The sequence below is a fragment of the Typopeltis vanoorti genome, chromosome 15 (genome assembly GCF_054136105.1).
Source record: "Typopeltis vanoorti isolate ZY-2024b chromosome 15, IOZ_Tvanoo_1.0, whole genome shotgun sequence".
Lineage (NCBI taxonomy): Eukaryota > Metazoa > Arthropoda > Arachnida > Uropygi > Thelyphonidae > Typopeltis > Typopeltis vanoorti.
Window position 1 is genome coordinate 115356511 of NC_143563.1, and position 19002 is coordinate 115375512.

Here is a 19002-nt window from a genome sequence, read left to right on the forward strand (position 1 = left end):
TCTATATGCCCAGACTATTTGTCTAAATATTATATTGCCTGGCTTGTAATAACAACCTATTCTATTAATTTGAACCTCACACCAAATAGCTTCATAATATTTATATACTTCTATTTCCCATTTCTACTCTTAGCAAACACAGTTCCTTTGCAATCATTAACAGCACTCCTCTCCCCTTTCACCTTTCCATTCTAATAGAAATTTTATATCCCTCCATTTCTATTCCTGATGGTTTGTCATCCTCAGACAATTGAGTTTCACTTATATCAGTTAGCTTTGGGGGATTTGAATGGTAATATGCAGCTGTTTGCAAATGATGCAAAGTTCAGTAGAACTATGAGGAGTGGAGTAGATGTCGTAGGCTTTGCAAGAGGACTTGAATGCACTGGCTAAATGGGCAAGTGGTGGGGTTAGCAGTTGAGTATTGCAGAGTGTAAAGTTTTAAAATTTGGGAAGCAAACATGAGATGCAGAGTAAGTATACAATTTGTGGGAATATCTTCGAGGAAGTGATAGAGATGAGGAGTCTTGAGTGATTGTGGACAAGCACCTAAACTTTCAGGGACTCACAGAGCAGTATTTATGCATAGGTGCATGAGGCTCTAGCTGGGGACCCAAAAAATCACGAACAATTTATGGTCACACTAGCACTTTGATCCCCCCCCCCTTCCCTTCCAATCTGCCTTGGGAAAAGTGTAAGTATGGACCTGGGAACTCATCACTAGAATCACGAGTACAGCACAGCACAGCAGATTATGGCAGTGATGCAGAAATCACCTGATCTTATGGTTCCACCATATAAGACATTGATCAGGCTACTAATGGACTATTGTACACAGATTTAGTCACCTGATTTTCAAAAGGATAAAGAGATATATTGGGAAAGGTCCAGAGACGATCGACTAAAGTGGTTTATGGTATCTGGAATGTTGAGTATAAAGACAGATCAAGTAAGTGTAAATTGCAGAGACTGGTGGATAGGAGGAGGGGAGATATAATTGAGACAAATAAGTTAATTGGTTATTACCATATTAATGTGGATGAGGTTTTACATGGAATGGGGTAAACAAGAGGTCATCAAAGAGGGGAGGGGATGAGCATGGGGAATGAGAGCAGGTTTTTTGTATGAAGAGTGGCAGGTGATTGAAATGCATTGCCTGAGTGTTGTGAATGCAGAAGCAGTGAATATATTTATGGCTCAGTATGAACTGTGTGTTTGTGATAGAGGTACCTCCCACAATGAGTCTTTTGACTTCATGGAGGACTGATGATGATGTTCCTTACATTAGTATACAAAAATAACGATCCAACTCTTTGAGTCATTCTGCTAACATCATCACTGTATCAAATAGCACTGACACACTCAGATAATTGCTACAACACCTCAACTTACCTTTCTTTTTTTCACACACTGGAAAATGCAATTTAGTAACTATTTATTTGTTATCTTTAACTATGGTAACATTTTCAATATAAAATTTATATTGCATCTTCTGAATTTTTTTCTGACAAAACAGATGTCAAATAGAATGAACCAAAATCAAAATCTAATCAAAGCAGTAGCAGAATTTTATTATTATTATTATTATCCAGGCCTCCATGAGTCAAAAGACTCTTCACGGGAGGTCGTTTTTGGGAAACACAAAGTTTATCATACTACTCCTTGAACTCATTGACTGTTCCTGCTCCAACCACTCTCTCAAGCAATGCATTTAAAGGTTCATCCACCCTCCATGCAAAGAAACCACTCCTTACCCTCTTGCGGACACCACCTCCTTTCATAACTTCCAGGGATGGCCCCTTGTCATCGCTCCTTCCTGCCATTCCACCAAGTGAAAGAACTCTCCCAATGTCTACCACGTAAGTGCCTCTCAACAGTTTAAAAGTATCGATCATATCACCTCTCCTTCTTCTATCCACCAAACTCTGCAGCCCCCATTCCCTCAGTCGATCCTCATAACTCGTATACAGTCCTGAAACCATCTTTGTTATCTGCCTCTGTACCCTTTCCACAGTCAATTTATCTCCTTCAAATCTTGGGGACCAAATCTGAGAAGAATAGTCAAATTGTGGTCTCATCAGAGTCTTATACAATGGAATGGTAACTCTTTTATCTCTGCAGGTCATTGTCCTTCTCAGTATTGCAGTAATCCATTGAGATACCCTCACCACCTTTGCAATATGCTCCCTGAATTTTAGTTTTCTATCAATCATCACCTGCAGGTCTCTTTTCTCTCCTACTTCCTCCAGTGCAGCTCCTCCAATCGAGTATGCATCCTCCCATCGATGGATCCCAAACCTCAAGACTTTACATTTTGCTGCATTGAACCGAGACCCCCATTCATTTGCCCATCTGTCTAGTTTATTCAAATCCTCTTGCAGGGCTACCACATCTGCACTATTACTGATAACCATTCCCAACTTCACATCATCCACAAATAACCGAGTGTACCCTTGCAATCCATTGACAATATCATTGATATAAAGGTTAAACAATACAGGTCCCAGTACTAAGCCCTGTGGAACCCCACTTGTAACCTTCTGCTTCCTTTATATTGCCCCACCATACACAACTCTCTGATACCTATCAGACAGCCAATGCCGAATCCATTTGACTAACCCAACATTTAAACCCATGTGCTGCAACTTAAATATCAGCTTATCATGTGGCACCTTGTGAAACGCCTTTGCAAAATCCAAAAAAATGGCAGTATATGTCTTTCCCTCATCAACTGCTCTTGTGCTTTATTATAAAAGGCAATCATATTACTGAAGCAAGAGTGCCCCTTAACAAATCCATGTTGATTCTCACAGATAACATTACATTCATCTGCCCAATACTGTATATAGTCCCTCACTAATTTCTCCAAGACCTTAACAACTACTGATGACACACAAACAGGCCTATAATTAGACACTTCCCCATTGAGAAGAAACCCTGGTACCCAAATCTGGGCACAGTAGTCTAGATAGGGTCTTATCAAGGCTCGATACAGAGGAACAATAACTTGTTTGTCTCTGCTTGTTAAAGTATTTTTCAGCAACCAAGTGATTTGATGAGCTGATTTAGCCACTTTTGCGATGTGCTCCCTGAACTTCAACTCCCTATCCACCAACACTCCCCAATCCCTGGCCTCGTCAATCTCCTGGAGTATGGTTCCACCAATGTGATATACTGCTGCTAATCTTTTCACCCCAAAATGCATAACCTTACAGTTTGCCACATTAAATTGACATCCATTCTCCTTAGCCCAGTCCTCCAAACTATCCAAATCATCTTGCAAAATTTTGACATCCTGTGCACTCACTATTGCTCTACCCAACTTTGCATCATCAGCAAACAAATGAACACTTCCTCTCAGATCCTTTCCTATATCGTTAATGAACAAATTGAAAAGTAGTGGTGTCCATGAACAGAACCCTGTGGCACACCACTAGTCACAGGCTGTCTTTTGGACTCTACTCCTGAATAAACCACTCTCTGATATCTCTCCATCAATCACCCTCCTATCCATCTCATCAACCCTATATCAATTCTCATATGCTGCAGTTTACTGATTAGAATTCCATGTAGTATCCTGTCAAAGGCCTTAGCTAGGTCCAGTAGAATCACTGTAAACCCATTACCCTTATCCAGTTCACTGTGTTTTAGAATGTGAGCAAGTTACTGAGGCATGATCTACCCTTCACAAAACCATGCTGTCCCCCATACAGTATCCCATTTTCATCTATCCAATCTTGTATTTTCCTCTTGACTATTTTCCCCAAGACCTTGACAACAATTCCTGATATGCTAATCGGCCGGTAATTTTCAACAGCAGTCTTGGAACCTCCTTTATGCAGTGGAACTATTTCCCCCCTCTTTCCCATTACTTACCCATTACTCACCCCCATGGGACTAACCCAGACCCGAGACTCAAATTAAACAAAATGGTCAAAGGCACTGACGATTCTTTAGCCGCTTCATGTACGACACGAGCTGGTATACCATCCAATCCCACATATGTATTGACATTGAGGTTTTGTAATAGACTGTTCACCTCCACTTCATTCACCAAAATTCCCGTATCATATAGATATATAGTCGCAGGCACAAAGAGTTGAAAGGTTAGAAATATGCAATGAGAGAAGATATGAAAGAGTTTTTAGAAAAATTAAAAGTGAAGAATAAGAAAGTAAATATTATTATATTATTATTATTCAGGCCTCCATGGAGTCGAGAGATTCATCATAGGAGGTCCTTCTTAGGAAACACAGTCTATCATGCCACTCCTTGAACTCATTGACTATTCTTGCTCTCACCACTCTCTCAGGCAATGCATTACACAGTTCAACCACCCTCCACGCAATGAAACCACTCCTCACCCTCTTGCTCACAGCTTCCTTTTGTAACTTCCAGGGATGGCCCCTTGTCATTTCTCCTTCTCTCTGTTCCACCAAGCAAAAGAACTCCCCAATGTCCATCCTGTAAATGCCTCTCAACAGTTTAAAACTCTCATTCATATCACCTCTCCTTCTTCTATCCACCAAACTTTGCATTCCACATTCCCTTAGCTGATCCTCATAACTGACATTGTACAGTCCTGAAACCATCTGTTATCCTCCTCTGTACCCTTTCCACAGTTAATTTAACCCTTTTAAATCACGGGGAGACCAAATTTGAAAACAATAGTCTAAATCCCTGGAAATTAAGGAAAAGTGTGGTTAACAAGGGTGTGAGAACGAGGTTTTTCACCTGGAGGGTAGTGAATGAGTGGAATGCATTGTCTATCCCAATTGTAAGTTCTTCGTCTGTAAATGAATTCAAGAAAAGATATGATAGATATTGTTGTGATAGTTTGGGTCTCCCGTGATGAGTCTACTGACTCCATGGAGATACCTGTAATAATAATTAATAATAAATGATAACTCTTTTATCTCTGCAGGTCAGCGTCTTTCTCAGTATTAGAGTAATCCTCTGGATTACCTTCACCACCTTTGCAATATGCTCCCTGAATTTCAGTTTTCTATCGATGATCAACCCCAGATCTCTTGTCTCCCGTACTTCCTGCAGTACAGCTCCTCCAATCGAGTATTTAGCCACCCATCGATGGATCTGAAACTTCAAGACTTTACATTTTGCTGCATTAAACCGAAACCCCCATTCCCAGCTTCACATCATCTGCAAACAACTGAATATCCCCTTGCAATCCATTGACAATGTCATTGATATAAAGGTTGAAAAATACAGGTCCCAGTACAGAGCCCTGTGGAACAACCCCACTTGTAACCTTCTGCTTCCTTAATATTGCACCACCATACACAACTCTCTGATCCTATCAGACAGCCAATCCTGAATCCAGTTGACTAACCCGACATTTAAACCCATGTGCTGCAACTTAAATATCAGCTTATCATGTGGCACCCTGTCAAATGCCTTTGCAAAATCTAAAAAAATGGCAGTGTATGCCTTTCCCTCATCAACTGCTGTTGTCACTTTATGAGTCTGCTGCCATAATATGATAGGACATAATTGAGAGAAGGGCATAATTGTCAATGAGAAGATTGTGCAGGAGGAATATGTGGAGTTAACAAGTTTATACAGGGTGTCCCAAAATTCACGCAAGATTTAAATTTAGCGCCATTTGTGCGGTAAAGTGTTGCCAATGAGAAAAAAAAGACAGCCTGACAGCTGACAGTTCAGGGTTATTAAAAATGGAGTGCTACATGAAAGAACAATGCATTTTCATTGTTGAGCAATATTTTAAAAATAATGAAGGTTTGGCAGCCACAGTTTGCAATTTTCATACAAAATATGGCCAGAATAGTGATTTAACTTCATCAACTGTGAAAAGATTAATTAAAAAATTCAAGGAAACTGGATCAATTAGTGATCTTATACACTCTGGCCGTCCTTCAACAAGTCGTTCAACAGGAAACATTGAAGCAGTTCGTGAGACTGTTGCTGAGAGTCCAGGAACATCAATTCGGCACCGTGGTCTTGAATTGGGCATTTCAAGTAGCTCTCTACAGCATATTCTCATGAAATATTTGCATCTTTATGCTTATAAAGTTTAATTCTTCAAAGAACTGAAGCCTACTGACCACACACACAGTGAAGAGAGTTCGTTGAATGGATTATGGAACAACAACAAGTGGATGCTTATTTTTCGAACAAAATCATCTTCAGCGATGAGGCTCATTTTCATCTTGATGGCTTCGTTAATCGACAAAATTGTCGCATTTGGGGTTCAGAAAATCCACGAGTGATTGTTGAGAAACAAATGCATCCACAACTGTTTGGTGCGGATTTTGGGCTGGAGGCATCATCGGTCCATTCTTCTTCGAAAATGCAGCTGGTAAGGCAATAACAGTTAATGGTGCTCGCTATCGCGACATGATAATCCAGTTTTTTTGTGCCTAAATTGCAAGATATGGATGTTGATGACATATGGTTTTAACAAGACGGTGCCACATGCCATACAGCCTGAGAAACAACAATTCAATTACTGCATGAGTCATTTAGTCTCATGGTCGTGTAATTTCCCGTTTTGGTGATCAGAATTGGCCGCCCAGATCATGTGACTTAACGCTGTTGGACTTTTTTCTTTGGGGGTTTTTTGAAGTCTAAGGTTTATACCAACAAGCCCACGACAACCCATGCCTTGAATGAGGAAATTGAGTACTGTATCAATGAAATTCAGCCACATTTATGCAAAACAGTCATGGAAAATTTCGACAAAAGAGTGCATATGTGCCAGCAAAGCCGTGGAGGCCATTTACCTGATATGCTATTCCATGCGTAATCCTATACTGTATACTTTATCAATCAATAAGAAATTACAATTTTTAATTAAAAACCGGTGTTTTCTATCAAAATGACTTCTTGCATGAATTTTGGGACACCCTGTACATATGTTGAGTAAATTTGATGGATGTAAGGACTTGTATATGCCTGATGGATTGCACTTAAATGGTTTTGTACTTGGATGCTTGGAGAAAGTGTTGTTCAGTGAGACAGGTTGGAAGTGCAAAAGCTGGGAAACTAGAGATATTAGCAGGGAAGAAATCAAGTATGCGTCTAGCCACCAATGGGACAAATGAGTGTGAGTGCAGGAATTATTGTTCAGAGCTGTGTACAGTTTCCCAGGTTTCAAATCTGAAAGAGCAGATAATGACATTATGTATGGGTAACTGTAGTCCCAAAGAGATGGTGAAATGCATGTAGTAATGCTTGAAGTATCAGAAATAAAGAAGAGGAGTCTTTAGCATTGGTCAGCTCAAATTGACCGAATATTGGCATCAGCAAGAACTAGTTGTCAGAGAATGGTATAATTACAAGGATGGAATGTAATAGATATTGCATTTTCAGAGAAGATAGAAGAAGTAGTGTAGTAAAAGGGTATTATTAATGATAGCTGAAGAACTTCAACCAACAAAAATAGAATTTAGGGAAGATGTAAATGGCTCATATGAGGCTGTCTGGTATGAGATAGAGGCCAATAAGACAAAATATATTATTCATTGCTGATGTAGACCTGAGCTGAGGGTGGGGGAGTGGGGGGTCCTAGAAGATGTGGACAACATGCATCAGCAGATTAGCACAATGAGTTCAGGCTGAGTAATTATCATGGGAGACTTCAACTATGGTATAAATTAAAGATGCCAAGAAATTATATTCTTGGTTTAATCCTTTATTCAAGTGTAAGCAAACAAAGTTTGCAAGTGAAGTAACTTTATGACTGGGCACTCGTATATAGAGGCTAATGACACATTTAGTGAGGTGATTTTATTGGATTAATCTTGAAGGGATTATAAAAAGAGTAGAAGATAAGAGGGAAAGAACCAGAGGCGATCCCTGGAAGTTGAAGCAGATGTGAGAAGTAAATATTTTGTATGGTGAATTCTGGGTGAATGGAACTCATTAACGGAATATGTAGGGGGTATAATAATAAAAACTTAGTATATCAATGACAATAAACTATTTATTGAGATAGCTGGGCTTGTTTTTCAGTGCACATTTTCTTTAAAACATAGAGTTGACAATGATACTGCTACTCATAATTCCTTTGAACGTATTGAACATTAAATGATATCACATTTTGATGATGTAGCAACTACATTGGAGTCATAATCACAATGGTAACTTACAATGTAATGATGTTAATAACATAAACATAGAAGTTTCAAGTGTTTTTAAGATCAAATACATGCAAAATTTTACCTGAAAATAAAACAGTACTGACCATAGCTTTGTACTTCACCAGAAAGGATTTTGCACCTTCCCTTTCCCTGGGAAGAAGGTGAAGCACAGCTCCACAGTTTGAAAACTATTGGTATAGTGTGTTATGTAAATATTTATATTAAGTTTGGTAAACAGCAGCATATAACAATTTTAGTTTTATTTTCTGTAGTTATTCTGTTTCCTGAAACTGAGAGAAATGGAACATATCGGAGTAACCTGAAGAATACTGCTCACATGTTGCAGACAAAGCATGGAAACAATTATATGGTAATAGTAACAAGTTTGAATTGTTAGTGGTTAAACTGAATTTGGGTATGGAAATAGAAACAGGCGCTGTTGATGTTCTTTTTTTACTTTAATGTAGTTATTCTTTTTAACTAGACAATGCACACTTACTTATTAATATTAGTCATCTGTTAAGTCAAAAACACTCATCTTAGAAGATCCACGCTTTCATGCAAAAGGATTATTCAGCTGTGTTTTAAAGCCATTAACAATTTTTGCACTAAGTACACATGTGCAGTGGGCTGCACACACTTAGGCAATGCATTCTACTTACCAACTGCTCTCCTTGCAAAGAACCTGCTCTTTATTCCCTTAACGGCATCCTCCTTATACAGTTTCCAGGGTTGAGGTGTTGTTCTGCCCTTTTATCCTTCTACTCTAAAATATCTTCCACATTAATCAGATAATGACCCATCGCCGCCTGATATGTCTCAGTAATCCTCTCCCCTTCTATTAACAAGGTTTTAAGAAATTGCAATCCCTAAACCTCTTTTCATATCTCACAATCTGGAGAGGAAACCCATTCAATGAATCTTCTCTGCACTTTCTTTAAGATATGATGGAAGTAGAGGAAATAAGAGATCTGGGAGTGATAGTGGATAAGGATCTAAAATTTAGGGGGACACATCGCCAAAATTATGAAGACAACACAAAGACTTCTGGGAATGATGAGGAGGACACTGACGTGTAGAAGTAGGGAGATTCTTGTTCCATTGTATAAGGCTTTGATTAGGCCACACATGGACTATTGTGCCCAGATTTGGTCACCTGGTTTTCAGAAGGATGAAGAGATGTTGGAAAGGGTCCAAAGGCGACTGACTAAGGTAGTTTCTGACCTCTGGAATGTCGAGTATGAGGAAAGATTGAAAAGATGTAATTTGCAGAGTCTAGTGGAGAGAAGGAAGAGGGGAGATATGATAGAGACCTACAAGTTGGTAAGGGATTGTTATAGGATCAATGGTGGAGAAGTTCTACAGAGAATAGTGGGAGATCAGGGGAGAACCAGAGGTCATACCTGGAAACTGTATAAAGAGGGTGTGAGTAGGGGAGTGAGAGGCAGGTTTTTTTCGTGCAGAGTTGTGAATGATTGGAATGCCTTGCCTGAGAGTGTGGTGTCTGCAAGGAGTTTGAATGTGTTTAAGACCCGGTATGATGAGATGTGTGTGAGATAAAAGGACCTCCTAGATGAGTCTTTGACTCCATGAGGTCTTGTTTAATAATAATAATAATAATAATATCATCCCCCCTTGAAAACTGGGTAACCAGATCTGGGTAACCATCCCATCATTGCTTACCAAATTTCAAAACCTTGCACTTTGCAACATTGAACTGATAATGCTACTTACCTGCCCATTCATGCAATCTATTCAAGTACTCCTGTAAGGCCATAACATTTGCTTGACTCTGCATTGCTCTCCCCAATTTTGCATCATCTTCAAACCACTGCATATCACTATTTAAACCCATCCCAATATTATTAACATCCAGATTGATACAAACAAACTCACTATAATAATAGTGAGTTTAGATGAGAGCAGAGGTAGTGATTAGCAAAATGACTGAGTTCTTTGAGGCTAAAGGTGTTCAGTTTGTGAATACAGGGGCTGAGTTTGAAGGAAAGTGAGAATGTGTTTGGTCTTGGATATTTAGAGATTACTGAGAAGGCACATAATCAAGTGGTGGTTACTGTAGATAATGATCAAAAGGTTATTGTGAAGCAAGATAGCACAGTGAAACAGGTTGTAGGACAGGAGGAAGATCGATACAAGATTAAAGATGCGATTGTGGCAGAACAAAGTGATGGAATGCCTAAAAGATGACAAAGGAAATGAGACAAGTTTAGTTGTTTAATGATAACTTGACTGGGACATTTCATACTAGAAAAGCAGTTTTTTTTTTCTATAGGGATGGCAAGGATTGAGGAGAATATACTTTGAACACTAAGTACTGTGGAAATCAGTAAAGCTGTGCGGCTAGATGGAATTTTTGCTTTAAGAATGTTCTAAGAAACAGAGATAAGTGATTTCATTATATGAAGCCTTGATACCAGACCGCATCTGGTTTATTGTGCTTAGATTTGGTCACTGAGATTTGAAGGGGATAAAGTAACCTTGGAGAGGGTAAAGAGGTGGATAATAAAAATTATATCAGGACTGCTGTTCAATTTACATGCTTTTTATCTAACCGCATAACCAACATTGAACAGTCCTGATATCATTTTTATTATCCACCTCTTTACCCTCTACAGGAAAAGCGATCATCTCTTGAAGTTGCAAAAGGAAGCAGAGAGTGAGAGGTGGCTTTTTTAAAGGGACAGTGGTTGGACCATGTAATACATAGCTTAGTAGGATGGTGAGATTGTAGATCATACCAATTTAAAGAGTGGTATGATAGACTTTGTATTGTCTAAGATGGACCCACCACAATTAATCTCGTAACTCCATGGAGCTCCTGAATTATAATAATGATATTCTATTCTAATTATTTTGATCTCATGCCAAATAGCCTTAAATACCACTATTTTTCAAGCAGACACAATTCCTCTTCAGGAAGGTTCAGGAAAAGGACTGTGATGAGTGGGATGCCACGGGGTTCTGTTGTGGTACCACTGCTGTTTAATTATATATCATTGATAGTTCACTACAGGAAAAGTGATGCTCTATTAAGTTGCAAAAGGAAGCAGAGAGTGAGAGGTGGCGTTTTTAAAGGGATAGTGGTTGGACCATGTAATACATAGCTTGGTAGGATAGTGAGATTGTAGATCATACCAAAGGAAAGGAGATATTCAATTGTTTTGTTGATGATGGTAAATTAGGATGAGTAATGTCAGGAAATTCTGATGGGTTGTTATATGAAGATTTCAATAGATTGGTGATTTAGGCTGAAGTAATTTTTAATGTTGCTACATTTACAATTTTTCACTTTGGCCAGAGAAGATGAATGAAGTTTACCACAATGGAGGAACTTTGCTTCAGGGGGTGGAGGAGGCAAGTGATCTGTGTATCTTGGTAGATAGTGAACTGAGGGGTTCAGAGGACTCATTGAAAAAGTTGTAAGAGTTACTCAAAAAATCACTGCTATAATGCAAAGAAAGTTGATATGTAAGGATAAGGAGGTGATAATTCCATTCTATAAGGTGCTAATTAAGCCTAATTTGGATTTCTGTGTGCAGATCTGGTTTCCTGGATATATCAGTGATAGGGAAACATTGGAGAGAGTGAAGAGGCGAATGGTAGTTACGTTATTGTAGTCTGAGTATTCAGCCTCTTAATATGGGTCTTTGGACTACATGGATGCTTGCAAATAATACTATATAATTCTTAGTCAACCAGGTTTCCCTTGTAATAACTAAGCCTGTCTCAGGACTTTGGAATATTGAGCATGAGGAAAGATTGATGGAATGTGGTGTTCAGAGCTTAGCAGGTAGAAGTGATATGATTGAGACTTATGTATAACCTGGTGAGAGGAGCATATCAAATATATACAGGGGAATTATTGCATAGGATAATGGATAATGTAAGAAATAGAGGTCATCATTGGAGGCTGTACAAGGGTTGTGATGTGAGTAAAGATGTGAAAAAGAAATTTTTTGCCTGGAGGGAGGGCAGTGAACGAGTGGAATGCATTGCTGGAATGGGCAGTGAATGCTTCACCATTGAATGTGTTCAAAGCAAGGTATGATAGTTATTGTAGTCTGAGTATTCAACCTCTTACTATGAGTTTTTGAACTCCATAGATGTTTGCAAATAATACTATATAATTCTTAGTCAACTAAGTTTCCCTTATGATAATTTCCTTTGGGTATATTGACTCATTCAACACATGAATCAATGCCATTATTATTATTATGTAATTCCATTCCATGGGCACCTTTCCCGCAGCCAAACTTTCACTGAAAAGCCAGGTCAAGGGCACTGTCAGTTGCTTAGCACATTCTCTCAAAACTCGTGGTGAAATACCATCCAGTCCAACAGCTTTACTAACATCCAGATTACTCAGTATGTGGAACACACTCTCCTCCTGCACCTCTAAACCTCAAACATGCTCTATCCCTCTAGTATTCAAATTGACTCCTCCAGGATGAAATACTCCAATAAAGTGTTCATTGAACAATTCCACTATGTCCTCTACATCAGTCACTCTATTCCTCCTACTGGCCGCATAGCTAAAAAATTCCCTAGGATTTTCCTTGGATCTAAGGGCCAATCTTTTCTCATATTCCAGTTTTGCCTTCCTTCCTTACCATACTAGTCACTCTTCTGGCCTGTGTCTTATATTCTTCATGCATCTTCTCTTCACCTGTCTCCTTATATCTCTTCCATAGCCTCTTTTTCGCATGTAGCTCCTGTTTAATATTGTTTGTCATCCACTTTACTCCGAATTGTGTCCTCTTCTTCACTCATGGAATACAGCTTACCATTGCTGCTAACAAATATTCCTTCACAATTTCCCATGCACTAATGATATCCTGGCCTTCCAATTCCTCCCTCCACGAAACATCCCCAAGTTGACGTCTAAGAATATTATAATCACCTGCTTTATAATTCCACATATGTTCATGTCTCTTTGATACTCCTGCATGTCTATTCATTTTCCAAGCCAAAACCATATGGTCACTCTCTCCAACTGGTGGGAGAGATGTCATCTCAGTTATTATCAGCTCTTCTGATGCTATAACCAAATCCAAAACTCTTGAACTACTTGTTCCCTCTGTTACATGTTGCCTAAGACATTTGTCCCTTAAGAATTCTAGAAATTTCATTCCTTTATTGCTATATGTATCTTCCTTTCCCCAATCTATACTACTGTAGTTAAAATCTCCCATAACAATCGTTATTCTTGCACTTGCCACGATCAACTGTCTCAACATCTCCTGGTCTCCACCATTTGTGCTCTTTGGTATGTAGCAACACCCCACTAAATATCCTGTCTTGCCCACCTCCACCTCACACCATATGCTTTCAAAATCATTAGTGTCACAGCCTTCCAAAGCCTCCACTCTTAGAGGACATAGGTCGTCACTTATCATAAGCAGTACCCCACCACCACCCTTTCACTTCCTATCCTCCCGAGAAATGCTGTACCCAGCAACTTCTATTCCACCAAGTATAAATTCTACATTGCATCTTTATTTCCCAAATTTTAAAACCTTATATTTTGTAACATTGAACTTTTATCCCCATTCCAGTGCCCATTCAGTCGATTTATTCAAGTCGTCCTGCCTGGCCACAACATTTTCTCTACTCTTCATAGTTCATCCCAGCTTTGCATCATCTGCAAACAACTGAATATTCCTATCCAAATCTTCACCAGTATCATTAACATACAGGTTGAACAGCAGTGACCCTAAAACAGACCCCTGAGGCACACCATTAGTAACTTTCCTCTAATGGGATATTGCTCCACCATGCAGAACTTGTTGATACCTATCAGATAGCTAGTGTCCGATCCAGTGCACTAATCTAATATACAACCCCATCTGCTCTAGTTTGACTATCAATTTATCATGTGGTAATCTATCAAAAGTCTTATGCTAAGTCTAAATATACTACTGTGTATATCCGTCTCCTCTGTCCAAGGAAGCCGTCACCTTATGGTAATAAGTAAGTAGTTAACTAAAACATGACCTTTCTTTAGCAAATCCATGCTGTCCATCAAAGATAATACCATTGTTGTCAACCCAATTCTGGATTCTAGTTCTCACCAGCTTTTCCAACAACTTAACCACAACACCTGACACATAGATAGTCCAAGGATTTGATGCTTGAGTTCTATCACTTCCCTTATGAAGTGGCATAATCTTGCCCTCCTTCCACTCCTTTGGGACTCAATCCAGTGCAAGACTCCTATTAAAAAAATATGTAAAAAGATAAAGGTGCATGATAATGAGGTGATTGAAGAGCTGTTGCATAACCTGGATAAGAATTCAGTAATAGGGACTGATGGAATATAGGCATGTATGTAAAGGAATGTTTAGCAGGATTAACTAGACCCTTGAGCTGTTTGTATAACTTGAGTCTCAGCTCAGGAAATATACCACTGGAATAGAAAAAAATCTATGATAGATCCATTGTAAAAGAGTGGTGCATAAACTTATGAATTTTTGCACCAATCTGACTATTGACTTAATACTACCTCTGGAATGGTGGTGAAATGTTTAGAGAAGTTGGTAAAAACTTGTATACATAAATGGATTGACAAACAAACTATATTCTCTTATGAACAGCATGGGTTTACTAAAAGGTAGTCATGTTTTAACAGCTTGCTCATATTTTATGAAAATGTTATGGAGGAAGGAATGGTGTTAAATGGAATGGATATATTGTGATACTGTTAGATTTTGCTAAGGCATTTGATAGAATACCAATTGAAAAGCTGTTACATAAAGTGGAAAATATGAGATTGGAATATAAACTCTTGACTTTGATAAGTGGATGGTTGACACACAGGTATCAATAAAATAGCATACATTCGGTGCAAATCTGTCAGATTTAAAGGTACCAGTAGTGTACCCCAGGGACCAGTCCTAGGACAATTGTTGTTCAATCTATACATTAATGATATTGAGAAGGATCTGACAGGATATGTTCAATTGTTTTCCCAGCGTATCTTTTGCATAATCAGCAATCAGAGAAGCTACTGATATCCAACATTTACAGAATGATTTAAATAGACTGGAAATTTGGGCAAAGGATAATGGCTTTCAGTTTACTGTTACTAAGTGTAAAGTTATACACCTTGGTGTGATAAGATTTCCTATGGCATATTATATCAGCAGAGTTATGCTGCAAGAAACTGAGGCTAGGGATCATGGCATAATATCGATAGGAATGTGAAGTTCAAAGGTCATATAGCAAAAATTACAAATACAATTCAGAGGATAATTACAATGTTGAAATGAACATTGACATGTAAATATAAGGAAGTCATTTTGCCTTTATACAAAGCATCGATAAGCCCACACCTGGGCTATTGTGCATGGATTGCTCTCCTCAATTTGTAGGGGATAAAGAAGCTGTGGAAAGGGTGTGAAGAAGAGTTACAAAAAATTATATAGAAATAATGAATATTAAAGATCCAGCATTATATCAAAGACAAGTATATGTAGGAACTTCAGAAGTTTCAAAATTATGAACAGAGAGCTAATGTGAATACAGTCCTCAGCATCGGATTTTCCTTAGCTTGCACTACTTAAAAGACACAAGTGCTGCCAAGGCATCCATATATTCTCCTTTCATCAGTGCGTTTTGTAAAGGTTTCACTGGCCCGATAGCTGTTTCGAACTGGTGAGTTCTCTTCAGCAACCAAGCAGAAACCATAAGAAAGCAAGAACTCTTGTTAGGTGCCCTGCCTGCTTGGTCTCTGTCTAAAGAGAACAGTTTAAAATAGTTGAACTGTTTGAAACATTTATCAAATTCACTAATAACAAGTTAATATGGATGTCGGGGCAACTCTTGTGTCTTTTAAAAAGCACAAGCAAAGGCAACTTCAATACCAAGGATTGTATTTTCATGAGCTCTCTGGTCATAATTTTGAAACTTCTGAAGTTTCTACACATATTCACTTTGAAATAATATTGGACTTTTAACATCCAGTATTTCTATATAATTTACATCACCAAAATGAAGCTGTATGGTTTTTTCTTTGATAATTACAAAAAATTATATCAGGATTATTGAATGGATTCTGAAGACAAATTGAGAATATATGGACTGCTGACTCTGGTTAGCAGGAGAAAGAGGGGAGATATTATTGAGGCCTATAAACTTCTGAATGTGTTTTAGGAGATCTTCTGATGAAAATTTATATTATATGAAAGTGGAGAAAGAGAACATAGGTGGATCCTGGGAAGTTAAGTTTGTTAGCAGTTGAGAAAAGATAAGAGCTAGCTTTTTTGTTCATAAAGCAGTAAGTGAAACAATTTCTTCTTGAAGTGATGAGTGAATCGAATGGGAATGAGTTTCAGAAATATGACAGCTAGTAAGTGTGAGATATAGCCTGAGATATAGTTGTCTATAATGGATTTTTTTTCTTTGCTCCCAGTATATTATTATTATTATTATTCAGGCCTCCATGCAGTCAAAAGACTCATCGTGGGAGGTCCTTCCTAAGAACATAAAGTCTGTCAAGACTCATCGAGGGGGAGGTCCCCCCTAAGAAACACAAAGTCTATCATACCACTCCTTAAACTCATTGACCGTTCTCGCTCTCACCACTCCATCAGGCAATGCATTCCACGGTTCAACCACCCTCCATGCAAAAAAACCACTCCTCACCCTTTTGTTCACGGTTTCCTTTCGTAACTTCCAGGGATGGTCTCTTGTCATCACTCCTTCCCGCTGTTCAACCAAGTGAAAAAACTCCCCAGTGTCAGCCCTGTAACCACTTCTCAACAGTTTAAAAGTCTCAATCATATCACCTCTCCTTCTTCTATCCACCAAACTCTGCAGTCCACATTCCCTCAGCCAATCCTCATAACCAAGATTGTACAGTCCTGAAACCATCTTTGTCATCCGTCTTTGTACCCTTTCCACAGTTAATTTATCCCCTTCAAATCCTGGGGACCAAATCTGAGAACAATAGTCCAAGTGTGGTCTGATCAGAGACTTATACAATGGAATGATAACCCTTTTATCTCTGCAGGTCAGTGTCCTTCTCATAATTGAAGCAATCCTCTGTGTTACCTTCACCACCTTTGCAATATGTCCCCTAAATTTCAGGTTTCTATCAATCATAAACCCCAGATCTCTTGTCTCCCCTACCTCCCATAGAGTATGCAGTGTCCCATCGATGTTTCCTAAACCTCAAGACCTTACATTTTGCTGCATTAAACCGAGACACCCCATTCATTTGCCCATCTATCTAGCTTATTCAAATCCTCTTGCAGGGCTACCACATCTGCACTATAATAATAATTGCAGACTTTAATTCTATACTGGAAGATTTCATTATTATTATTATTCAGGAATCCATGTAGTTAAAAGACTCATCATGGGAGGTCCTTCCTATGAAACACAGTCTATCATACAACTCCTTGACCTCATTGATCATTCTTGCTCTCACCACTCTATCAGGCAATGCATTCCATGGTTCAACCATCCTCCATGCAAAGAAACCACTCCTCACCCTCTTGCACGCAGCTTCCTTTTGCAACTTCCAGGGATGGCCCTTGTCATCACTCCTTCCTGCTGTTCTACCAAACGAAAAAACTCCCCAGTGTCAACCCTCTAACTATGTCTCAACAATTTAAAAGTCTCAATCATATCACCTCTCCTCCTCCTTCGTCTATCTAGCAAACTCTGCAGTTGATATTCCCTCAGCCTATCCTCATAACTAACATTGTACAGTCCTGAAACCATAATTGTTATATGCCTCTGTACCCTTTCCACAGTTTTATCCCTTTCAAATCCTGGGGACCAAATTTGAGAACAGTAGTCTAAATGTGGCCTCATCAGGGTCTTATACAATGGAATGGTAACTCTTTTATCTCTGCAGGTCAGTGTCCTTCTCAGTGTTGCTGCTATCCTCTGGGTTACCTTCACCACCTTTGCAACATGTTCCCTGAATTTCAGTTTTTTATCAATCATCACCCCCAGATCTCTTGTCTCAACTACTTCTTCTGGTACAGCTCCTCCAATGAAGTATTCAGCCTCCCAGATGTATACCAAACTTCAAGAGTTTATATTTTGCTGCATTAAACCAAAACCCCCATTCTTTTGCCCATCTGTCTAGCTTATTCAAATCCTCTTTCAAATCTGCACTGTTACTAATAACCCTTCCCAGCTTCACATCATCTGCAAACAACTGAATATCCCCCTGCAATCCATTGATATAAAGGTTAAACAATATAGTTCCCAGTACTGAGCCCTATGGAACCCCACTTGTAACCTTCTGCCTCCTTGATACTGACCCACCTACACAACTCTCTGATGCATATCAGACAGCCAATCCTGAATCCAGTTGACTACTCCAACATCTAAACCCATGTGCTGCAACTTAAATATCAGCTTTTCATGTGGCACCCTGTCAAATGCCTTTGCAAAAAAAAAAAAAAAAAAAGCAGTATATGCCTTTCCCTCATCAACTGCTTTTGTTCCTTTATTATAAAAAGCAATCATATTACAGGAAGATCTGGATATACTTTTTTTGCTGGGACATAGGATTGTAATTTTAATATTTATTATTGTAATAATAACATAATAATATTATTATTATTATAGCACGTGGACTTTGAAGTCCATGTGGCCTAATGAATAAGGGGTCTGACTTCAGATCAGGTTCAAGATTGCAGATTCGAATACTGTTGTGGATGATTTTTCTGAGATTCATGCTTGAGGTTGTACAAAAAAAAATGCAGAGAGGAAAGATAGTTGTGTTACCCAGGTATGATAATGACGAGCTGAGCAGAAGAGTGGTAATAATGAATAGCATAATAGCCAAAATGTGTCAGAAGAGAGGATTGGAATATGTGGATGCTTGGAGGACATTGAAGGA

The 19002-nt window shown here is 38.8% G+C and overlaps 1 protein-coding gene across 1 annotated transcript in view; it reads left to right on the forward strand.

The window, feature by feature from the left end:
• Nucleotides 1–19002, forward strand: part of LOC150099091 (tensin-1-like) — a 780515-nt gene that overhangs the window by 177119 nt on the left and 584394 nt on the right. Inside the window, exon 7 of the mRNA XM_090405808.1 lies at nt 8393–8490. Coding sequence (XP_090261934.1) covers nt 8393–8490 — 98 coding nt within the window. The remainder of the gene's footprint in view (nt 1–8392; nt 8491–19002) is intronic.